Source organism: Mustela putorius, unplaced genomic scaffold (assembly GCF_011764305.1).
Source record: "Mustela putorius furo isolate JIRA1106 unplaced genomic scaffold, ASM1176430v1.1 tig00000813_pilon_pilon_pilon, whole genome shotgun sequence".
NCBI classification, from domain to species: Eukaryota; Metazoa; Chordata; class Mammalia; order Carnivora; family Mustelidae; genus Mustela; species Mustela putorius.
The window spans coordinates 6,077,165-6,088,153 of record NW_025421485.1 but is presented as its reverse complement, the minus strand read 5'-3'; the positions used below and the strand labels follow the sequence as shown (position 1 = coordinate 6,088,153).

The window sequence follows — 10,989 nt, the reverse complement described above, 5'->3', positions numbered from 1 at the left end:
GGGCTCCCGCCAGCCCGCCCGGCCCGGGGGGCGCGCTCGAACCACGGCGCGCGACGCGGGGCCCCGAACGCCGAGACAATGCGGCGCGCGGCGGCGGGAGAGCGGCTCGGCGGGCCGGGGCGCGCGCCGCCTTCCTTCCTGCAGGCTCGGCTTCCCGGCGGCGGCGGCGGCGGCGGCGGCGGCGGCGAGCGCGCGGATTGGCGGCCCGGCCCTCCGCCCCGCCCCGCCCCGCCCCGCGCTCCGCCGGCCGCCGCCCCCGGCCGGACCCGCCCCTCTCCGCGGGAGTCGCTCGGGGCCCGCGGCTGGGTGGCCGGCAGTTCCCGCCGGCTCTGCGCGTCCGCCTCGGAGCTCGCTCGGGCAAGGCAGGCGGCGGAGCCCTCGGCGCGGCGGGCGGAGCGGCCGGGCCCGAGCTGCGCGGGGCTGCGCGCGCGGCCCCTGCTCCCGCCGCCGGGCCCCGCGGGCGGCCGACCCGCGCCCTGCGGCGGCTCCTGCGGCTCCTGCGGCTCCCGCGGCTCCCGCGGCTCCCGCGGCGGCGGCCCGCGCCCCGGCGCTTCCCTTTGTCCGCGGGCCGGGCGAGCTGCGGGCGCGGCGGCGGCGGCGGCGTCCGAGCGGCCGGTCGGAGCCCGCGCGGCGGCTGAGGCGGCGGCTCCCCCGCGGCCGGCCGCCCGCGCCCGCGCGCCGAGGCGATGCCGGACCAGATCTCCGTGTCGGAATTCGTGGCCGAGACCCATGAGGACTACAAGGCGCCCACGGCCTCGAGCTTCACCACGCGCACGGCGCAGTGCCGGAACACCGTGGCGGCCATCGAGGAGGTGAGCGGCGCCGCGCGGGCGGGCTGGCGGCCCCGGCCTCAGGTGGCCCCGCGGCCCCGCGCCCTGCCCGCAGCCCGCCCCCGCGCCTGCCCCCGGCGCCCGCAGCCCGGGAAAAGTTTCTTTTCCTCAAAATCTGACGCGGCCGGGTCCCCCCTGCCCGACACAGAAGCCCTTTGTTCCGTGTAGGTGGCTCCGAGGAGATGGCTGATGGCTACCTTGGGCCTTTTTAAGACCCTCCCCACCCCCCGGGCTCTTTTTCCTCGCGGGGCCGGGGGCCGGGCGGCTCCCCGCGGCGCGGCCAACTTTCGCTGGGAAGGCGGGGTGGGCGGGGAGCGGGGACCCCCGGCGCGGCGGGGGTCGTAGGCGCGCCAGCCCTCGCCGGGCGCCCATCTCCCACTTGTTCTGGAAGAGCTCCTGGCCGCAGCCTGCCCCGCTGCAGCCGTGTGCTCCGAGCCCCGCGGCAGCCCTCGCCGCCTCTGCCCCGCGGTCGGGCGGGGGGAGGACCCCGGCTGTCCAGGAAAGGTGTGCACACCTTAGCCGGGGAGGCCTGAGCGCGTTCTCGCCGCGCCCGGGAGCCGAGTGCGGGGAGCCGTGTGCGGGGCCGGGGCTCTGCTCCCAGGATCTTTGATAGCCTCCCCCAGGTGCGTGTGTCTCACCTGCTTGAACCCCTGATCGCCTCCCTCCCCATCAGCCTGGGAAAGGCCTGATTTTAGTCAAGTGCTTTCAAGGTGCAAAGTCATCATGCCTGGTGCTAACTGGTAAGCCCTCCACATCCTGCGGAGAGAACACTTGGGAATGAACAAGCTTAGGTCCACAATCCCAGCAGCCTGCGGTGAAGGGCCGAGTTTCTGAGCCCAGGGCCCCCGCTGGCTGTGTGGTGTGGGGCAGCTCCTCACCTGGCTGCCCTCATGTTCCTTACCTAGCAAACGGGACTAGTAATACCTCCTTTCCCGGCGTATTAGGAAGGTTAGAGACGCCGCCGTGTGTAAGGTGCTTCGACTCTGCTTGGCTCATCATAGGTAATCGGTTTACCAGCCACACGTGTGCCCGTGTAGAATAGATGATTAAATTTCATTTGGCCAGAATGTCAAGTTACAGCCTTAAAATGGGGGTATTGTAGGGATTTTAGAAGATGGTGATTGGGCTAGAGTGAGTGAGGGAAGGTCACCCCAGAGCTTTTAATTAAGTGATGCCATTAATTTTTTTTTCCCCCTCTTGAACAAAGCAGCTGCTGTTAGGAATTGTTTGGGGCGGTGGGGGGGGGGGGAATCCAGAATGTTTCCTTTAGTGAGAATTTTTTTCTTTGTAGACATAAACAGTCAATAATAGGCAAAATTATAAGTAATAGATTCAGCATTTTGAATGTTTTAAGTATACCTAGGGTATTGTCTGGCCCTCCCTCCTTCCTTGTCTTCTTTATTTGGTGGAGGAGGGCTTCATGTCAACCTTTTGTAGTGCGTTCTGTAATCCCGCATCACTTAATTCTGCGTGTGTCAGCAAGGCATAAAAAGATGGCTTTGAAAGAAGCAGATGGGGATGACCCAACGAAGTTCTCCCAGAAGTACTGTTTGAAAAGCAAGGGGAACATTTTCTCGATGTTTTGAGAATACACTATTAATAATGTCTATGGAAGAATTGCAATAAAAAAAGTACCTGAGATGGGGCGCCTGGGTGGCTCAGTGGGTTAGGCCGCTGCCTTCGGCTCAGGTCATGGTCTCAGGGTCCTGGGATCGAGTCCTCATCGGGCTCTCTGCTCAGCAGGGAGCCTGCTTCCCTCTCTCTCTCTCTGCCTGCCTCTCCATCTACTTGTGATTTCTCTCTGTCAAATAAATAAATAAAATCTTTAAAATAAAAAAAAGTAGCTGAGCATTTCCTTAGGCAAGGAAGCTTTCTACGTGATGCCTTAAAGAAGGCTTGACTGTGTGTAAAGTTCTGTTTCTTTTCCCCTTTGCAATTTGTCACTTAAATATTACCACTGGCAGGGGCTCCTGGGTGGCTCAGTGGGTTAAAGCCTCTGCCTTCAGCTCAGGTCATGATCCCAGGGTCCTAGGATTGAGCCCCGGCATCAGGCTCTTTGCTCAGCACGGAGCCTGCTTCCTCCTCTCTCTCTGCTTGCCTCTCTGCCTACCTGTGATCTCTGTCAAATAAATGAATAAAATCTTTAAAAAAAAAATAAATATTACCACTGGCAGATGCTGGGAAGCTAGGCAAATAGGAATTGCTCTTAAAATGGGCATCCCCTTCCTCTGATTAATTTTAGTTTGCTGTGTATAATTCCAAAGCTGTGCAGGAGATTACCCGAGAGCTCAGTAACTGAGCTGATTAAAAAGAGACCGGATTTGGTCATTTTATTAAATTGCAAGCTTGTTCCATGTTGTCGTCGAAGCACATGAATTGTTTAAACTCTCAAAAATGAAAAAAATTGAAATCGTTACAGGTCTGTCTTCACTTTAAGTAAAGCCACTATTCATAGTATGATGATGAAATTTGTGAGTTTGGATTTATGAGATAACTCCGACTGAAAGGTGTTGACTCTCAGAAATCACTGTGGATTCCTTTAAAGAATGCTCTGTTCCCAGGTGTTCAGTGTTCATTCCCATTACCAAAAGTTTTTCCGTATACACTTTGATTAAGAAGTGATGCCCGCATATTTTGGTTTTCAACAACCATCTACTTTTCATACTGAAATGAGACAGAGAGTGTGTATTGTGACTTCTTATTCATTTAACAGAAATAAAATAAAATTCGCAAGCTCGTGACTCCATGTTTAAATAGATGAGTCATGAAATGAGCAAATTAATTGTAAGCTGATAAAGCTTTGTGAACCCATTATTCCCCATATAGGTTGTGTCTGATAGAAATCACTACAACTGCAGTGTGCTTTTTTGCTACGCATACCTGCAGTAGTTACTGGGTCCCTCCCTATCTTACACTATAAATGTCACATTTGTTACATCTGTTTCTCATCCCGGCTTTATACATGAGGAAATTGAGACTCAGGATAAGAGCTGGAATTGAACTTGGCTCTATGCTGTTTTCAGAAGTGTTGCTCTTTCCCGTTACTTTCTTTTTTAAGATTATTTTAAAGTAACCTCTACATACAAGGTGGGGTTGAGTTTACAACCCTGAGATCAGGAGTCGCCTGCTCCACGCGTGCTCAGTCGTGACTGAGCCAGCCAGGTGCTCCTGTTTTTTATTACTTCTAATAATGCTGAATTCTTAAAAAAAAAAAAATTGCTGTTTTCTCTGAATTTCTCATTTTTAGATAGACGTGAGTTTAAGTTCAGACTCTACTACTTGCCAGTTGTCTGAACTTCAGTGAGATACCTAACGTTTTCTCACTTGCCCCAGCACTAAATGCTAGATGACAACACTTCTCTACTTCAGAGAGTTGTGGGGAGGGTCTACTGAGATAATCCACAGCGCCATAGCCATACCCGACAGACGACTGGTTTAGTAAATGCTAACTACTTAACAGATTATATTATAGTTAATCCATGGAAACTGGTGAGGGCTTTTGCACCAACATGGGATTTTCATGGGAGTTAGGTAGGAAGAGTCAGGAAATGGATTAATGGTTGAATGAGTTAAGTGAATGGAAAAACTATGTCTGTTAACTCATGCTTTTTTTTTTTTTTTAATCAGTTTGTTGTCTTGGCAGCAGGTCAGCACATAGCTATGTTTTAAAATATTCGCCTGGTGTTCACTTTCTCTGGGTGAAGTAATTATTGTGCACAATTTTAGCAAAGTCTGCTGTTACCACTAGATGGAATCTGCCCTGTGTTTTTGGAAATAATGGAAAAAAATAAGTAGTTGTGGCATAACTCTGAAAAGTGAGCTTTTTCCCCCTTTTGTGGGGGGTGTTATTTCTGTCTCAGTTTCTTCGAGTCTCTAGGCTCTTTAAAATAGTCTCAAAATTGGAAAAAATCGTATATGTACTTGGAATATTCGTGTTTATAAAACCCTCCTGTAGTGCATCATCCATTCTGTTTTGCTTATTTGGCGTTGTTAGATATGTAGTTTTAAAAATAAATTTGATGTTGACTCGTAAGTATTAAAATTTAATCTACTTCCTTCCGGGGCCGTAATTCTCTACTATGTTGTCCTTGGTTACCTTGGAAATCTCATTGCTGTCACAAGCACAGGGTTCTGACTGCGGGGTAAAATGAGCATCTGGGCTGCCCAGATTCCCAGGGGCCTTGCTGTCCTTGGGGCCAAATGCCCCTCCCAGCAGTTAGAGTGGGAACCTGGCCCATGTGTTCTTCAGGCAAGAATGTGGTTCTGAATCTTAGCTGTTCGTGAAGAGGGCTCTTCCAAATCCCAGCCTACTGGATCTTGGGTCTTTTGTCAGAGGACATCATCTTTTTTTTGCCCATGGGTTTGAGTTTTTGGAAATGAGGTTGTGTGGTCAGATAGGGCCACCTTATTCATGCTGTGTTCTGAAATCTGGACTTAATGTGTTTGGAAATTTTTGAGTCATTTAAGGAGGAAATGATCTTCTGTTATGTAATTCCACCCCCCTTCCCGCAATTCAGTTTCCCTGTTTTCTTGTGATTAACAGTGGAAATACTAATGGTACTCCTGGTAGGTTGCAGGCTCTGTCCTGCAGTTTTCATTGAGTCTTGTTGCGCGCTGGGTGATGGGAACGGAATAGCAAGTGGAGTAAGTTCTGTCTTTTGAAAGAACCTGCAACTGAAGACAGTGAAGCAGACGTCTTAGAAACAGATTCATGCAATAAACCAAGTTAGTGTGAGGGCTTTGGCTGTAAGATTGTCCAGCACCGCGGATGCCCAGGGATGGCATTGGTCAAGTGTGCTTGGGGCTGTGGTTAGGAGGGCTTTGTATAGTGTGTGACTGAGTCATGAGGTGAAGGTGGTCGTCTGTAGGTTACCACATGCTTTAGTCACTGAAGTTGCAAAATGGTCTGTGTCTGCCTCCCTGCCTTAGGTAAATATTAATCCACTCCTGAGATGGTGGTCAACTAGGCCTCTGATGGGATTTTCCCGGTGTGCAATTTATAGAGCGCTGCTCAGGCCAAGAATTCGGAGGGATCTGTAATTCTTCTCTTGGGCTCCACGTTTCTAGATACTGCTGCCTTTCTTCATGGAGCGTATACATCGTAGGCCTGTACTCTCTAACATGGTAGCCTAAGGTTCAAAATTCCATTTCTCCACTGGACTAACAGAAATTCAAGCGCTCTGTAGTATCGGTGTGTACGGACAGTGTAGATTTAGAACATTTTCATCCTTGGGGAAAGTCCTGTCGGACAATGCTGTTTCAGACCCTTGCAGCTCAAGGCGGGGCCCACTGACCAGCAGCACTGGCACCCCCTGCCAGCTTGTTGGCACTGCACAATCTCAGATCCCACCTAGACCGGGAGCTGACTACGTTTGACTAACATCCCCGGCTGTATTACCTGCATATTAAAGTTTGAGAAGCACTGTTCTTCTAAGAGTGTGACTCCGGGTGCATCTTGGAATCACTTGGGGCTGGGGTTGTGGAGGGATTTTGTAGAGCACAGATTCCTGGGATTTTGTAGAACACAGATATCTGACTTACTGGTTTGGGTGGGGCCTGGAGCACTGGCATTTTTAAAGCCTTTCTGCAAATGGGGTTGGTAATCCCTGCAGTAAACAGATAATCCCGTAGTGTAATAGTGTAAGTGACAGTACGGTATCCGTGATAAGTGATAAGAAAAGTTGAGTGGAATTCAGGACTAGAAAGGAACTTGGAAGATTGGGAGACAGATCAGGAAAGGTCTCTCTGAAGAGGTGACATTAGAGCAGAGCCTGGAATGCAATGAGGAAGCCAGCCAGGGCAGAGTTAGGATGGTGCAGACGCCGGAAGATGGGAGCGGGCTGGGGCATTTCAGGACAGGAAGAAGGCGGTGGGCGAGGAGGGAGGGGCGAGGGTGGGCAGGGCCAGGGCACACAGGCCTCCGTGGGGTTGGGAGGGAACTGGACCTTGTTCTGCTGGGATGGGAAGCTAGCAGAGGGTTTGGGTAGGAATGACATGATCTGATTGACATTTTACAAACGTCACAGTGATCGTTCTAGGGAGAGCAGACTGGAGAGGAGAGCGGGAGACTAGTGGGGCTGGGCCTCTGGTGCAGTCATCCAGGCCAGCAGGGTCCTGGCCTCCAGGGGCGGCCTGGTGGAGAGAGTGGTGTGCTGGGGAGAGGTGAGCAGAACAGACAGCCGTCGAACCCGGTGCACCCAGGCGACCGGGAGAAAGACCCCTGGTGTCTCTGGCAAAGCCGAAGCGCTCTGCTGCTGCTTTGTGTCAGCATCGAGGCCGGCTGTGTGCTGCCAGCCTCGCCTGTTCAGGAACTTCTCTTAGGACCAGTCCTGAATGTTTCTTTTGTTTCACGGCAGACCAGGGTCAGGGAATATTAAAGCAGAGTTACGTCGACCTGGGCTGGAGGGCCGTGCTGGCTTCTCTCTGTGGTTTCTAGGCCGAGGGTGGCCGGTGACACTTTCTTGGCTGTGTCAGCTGCCTGAGATCCTGTCCCTGATCCAGCTCCCCAAATGCTCCTCTTTCCCTACTAAAAAGAGGTGCTGAGTTCACCTCGTCACTATCCTGCAATAGGAACCTGCCTCCTTTGCTTACACTTGATTGTGTCCTATGGCCTTGATGCTGTTGCCGGGGCCCTTCTGGGTGCTTTTGTACCATTATCATTTTATCACGTGCATAATGTTGTAGAATAAATGGGCCATTAACCAGAGCTGGAGTATTCCAGCTGGATTTTTATTTGTATTTGGTTTTGTTGAGTTTATTGATTCGTAAATGTATGTTGGGCCCTACCAATCCATTGTCTCTGTCAGGGGCCAGCGTTGTGCAAGTGGACTGGGCTAGCTCTGTTCCTATAAGCCACTTATATCTTTTAGGTGCAATTATGGTTTTTCCTCTTAGCCTTTTTTGTACCATAGACCCCTTTGATACTCTGAGGAAAGTCGTGGGCCTTTTTTCAGAAAGACGTCTTAATGCATCAAATACAATACAGAGGGATTCAAAGGGAACCAAATATCCTGAAATACGGTTAGCAAAATCTTTGCAAAATCTGTCATACCAAGATATACTTTTTTTTTTTTTAAGATATACATCTTTACTAAAACATTAAATATCAAGATTTGGTAGTGGGTCTAATAATAAGTTCTTTATTTTTGAAATACCAATGAGTGTAAGCAACACTGTAAGATATTTCAAACTCCGAAGTTATATTAATATATCTTTTATTGGAGTCACAGATGCTGCTAATAGAACCATGGCATGTTGCTTGCATTTGTAATTGAAGAAAATGCTAAATTTCAGTTAGGGATGAGTGAAATGCAGATGTCATTCTTTTTTTCCAATCCAGGTTTATGGACCCCTTGAATTCAGACAAAGAATTCAAGGCTTGGTGGTAGGATTCTTTCAGTTGTTTTTGGACGGAGAGATGGACTCTGGAACAGTGCTCTTTAAGCAGGCTTCCCAGTCATTATCGCGTCGTTGGGCTGAGCGGGTTCCCCAAGTCCAGCTGAGAAGTGATCTGCCGGAAGCCAGTGTTAAGGTGATCCCGTAACAAAGGTGTTGGGAGGAACGGGGGTGCTGGGTGGAGCCATCAGCTGTGGTTTGGCAACCATTGGTGGACCTGCCCGTTTTCAGGGTTGGGGCTTGGGAGTTTCTTATCTGGTCCCATAGGTTCATTCATGCACTTGGCGTTTCTCCAGGGTCAGCAAGACTGTGAATGCACCTGTGAGGCCTGTACTCGGGCCCCTGAGCTGGGCTGCTGCCCTGCAAGCCAGTTCCCCTGTTTAGACCTTCCCTGTTTCACTAGCACGTACCACACACTCCTTGACTCTGTAGGGCAAGCTTGTCTGTGAAGCAGTGGGACGTTTTCAGGGAGCCGCTGCCCAGGTTTGAAGGGAGACCTCCCGACCGCTGTTCTTGGTGAGATGACGTGTTGGCAATGATGCGCGCGTCTGGGATGTCCGCAGATGCCTGAAGTGTTCTTATCCGTCACTTTTTTCCTCTCGTCTTTCTAGCATTGTTGGGGTGCTTACTGCGTGCCCGACAGGCTTTAATATCTCTCCCTGTACTATTACCCTGTTTAATTATTACAAAACCCTACGTGATTCAGAGGACCTATGCTGCTTTACCAAGATCACAGAGCAGGGAGAAGTGGAGGCAGGATTTCCACTGAAGCATCCTGACCGGAGAGCTGCTCCTAGCAGCTTCCTCTGTCTCCCCTGGGCCTGGAGAGGCTGTCTGGGCTGATGCTGTGTGGCCAGCAGCACCCCTCTTGCTGTTAGCGGTAGTGTGTAGCTGCGGTTGTATTTCTAGAGTGGCGGCTTCTGGGAGATCCGTCCTGCCCTTCTGCTTCCTCTCTGTCCTTGTTGCTGGAGAAATGGCTTCTCTTCCCTCGCTTCACTGCTCTGCCGGCGTGCCCAGCCCTGCCGAGCCAAGTGGCCCAGGGCTCTGCTCACACCCTGCAGGAGGCCTGCCCTACTAACGGTATTATTAATGATGTCACCTTTCTGCTCGATCCCAAAGATGGTTTTGTCAGTGTGATTTTATACACAGATGCTGTCCATAAAATCAGGTGGCCGATGCAGACAGCTCCCTCTAATGATGGATGTCCTTGTCTTTTAGGATTCTAGCAAGGTAATCAGGATTTAGAAGCCTCTTTCATGAGCTTCCCACAAGAAATCACATTCTTATTTTATATATATATATATTTAAAACTGCAACAGTGGCTGACATTTCTTTGAGTAGGGCCTTAATTGTGTCTTAAGGACTGTGCTGTGTTTTAAATTGATTGAATTCTTTCAGTGATCCTTGAGGTGGGTCCGGTTGTCTCTGTCTCACGGTTGAGGAAGTCAGGGCGCAGACAGGTCACCTGGCTGCCGCTCCCCATCCCACACCGCTAATTGATGGCACCCTGGGCCACACGCTGACATCAGTCTCGCTGCCCTGGCTCTCATGCCTCTTGGTCCTTGCGTGCATCACCTGACTTCTCCTGCTGGTGTCTCTGTTCCTCTTAAGGTCTCTCGGGGGTCTGTAGTGCAGGCTGATCACCGTAGACCTTCTGTGGGCTGGCCCCCGTTGTTGCTGACTTAGAGGACGTGTGATTGTCCAGACAGGACCATCAGACACTGGGCCCCCGGGGGGGTGCTGGGCGTCAGAGGTGTCTATGAAGTGACCTTCACTGCCTTGAAGTGAGTGAAAAGGAGAGATCTGGCTTCCTTAGCGCGGAAGGACTGAAAACAGTGTTGCGGCTCTGTGTAAAGGATGCCACAGCCAAGCAGGCCGGGGGATCAGAGCCGTCCGGGTTTCCCTCTTTGTCAGCAAATCTGTGCTTTGAGAGAAGGCCACTGGAGGGTGAATCACAGATGTGGCGTGTCCAGGCAGACTCAGGCTGAGGCTCTGTTCCCTGTTGCCAGTCAGGGGACTTGGGGGGAGATTCTGAGAGGAATGGGGGAATCTCAGTCCTCGTGCTGGATCGATTCTGCCGATAGCCCTGACCTGTTGCTAACCAGCTCATGGACCCCGGGCCCGCGTTTTCTGGTCTAGCCTCAGCGGCCTCATTTGCGGAATGGAGAGCAGGATCAGCTGAGCTGTGGGGCTTCTCCAGCTCTTAACAATTCTGTGTGTCCAGCTGCCGGCAACACAGCTCACCTGCCTCTTGCCACTCTTTTCTGATCACCTGCTCTACTCTCGTTCCTTTAGCTGTTCACGCTCATACTTTTCAAGAGGTTGGAGGTGAAAATAAGCTTCACCTCTTCCATTCCCCTTCGGAGAGTCCCTTCCCCAGAAGACCGCTGGTGTCACTCAACAGTGTCGTTGGTTCTTGAGCTGCGATGTCATCAGGTGAAGTTCTAGTTCAAGTTTGGGGCAAGTGGGGCAGTATTGTTTGCTCCCACCTCTCCTGGTGCAGCAGCTCTTGTGGTCTTTGCTGCGTGTCTTGGTCTGTTAATTCTGTCCCTGTCTTGCTTTGCTTTGCTGGTGAAAAGCAGTTTGTGTAAATGATATAACAGGCTTTTGTGCTCATTAAATGATTTGGACGATTGAACGTGAGGTAAATACTGGTCTTTTGCTACCCGCGTTCTCATAGCTTTCCCCTAGGTTTTGGGAAGCCTATATTTTCCTCACTGGAAGCTGCACTCTGTGTTATGAAGTCCCGTGGATTTGTTAATAT

The 10,989-nt window shown here is 51.3% G+C and overlaps 1 protein-coding gene across 8 annotated transcripts in view; it reads left to right on the top strand.

Moving 5' to 3' along the window:
* The first annotated feature begins 541 nt into the window (after positions 1 to 541).
* Positions 542 to 10,989, top strand: part of ASAP2 (ArfGAP with SH3 domain, ankyrin repeat and PH domain 2) — a 166,805-nt gene continuing 156,357 nt past the window's right edge. For 2 of the 8 annotated variants that reach the window (XM_045084893.1, XM_045084895.1), the window contains exon 1: positions 745 to 812. Coding sequence is in view for 4 of the 8 variants with exons in the window: in XM_045084889.1 (XP_044940824.1) it covers positions 687 to 812 (126 nt within the window). In the remaining 4 variants the exon portion in view is untranslated. Of the gene's footprint in view, positions 813 to 10,989 lie in introns of all 8 variants that reach the window. The other 6 variants (XM_045084889.1, XM_045084890.1, XM_045084891.1 and 3 more) reach the window with 6 other exon arrangements.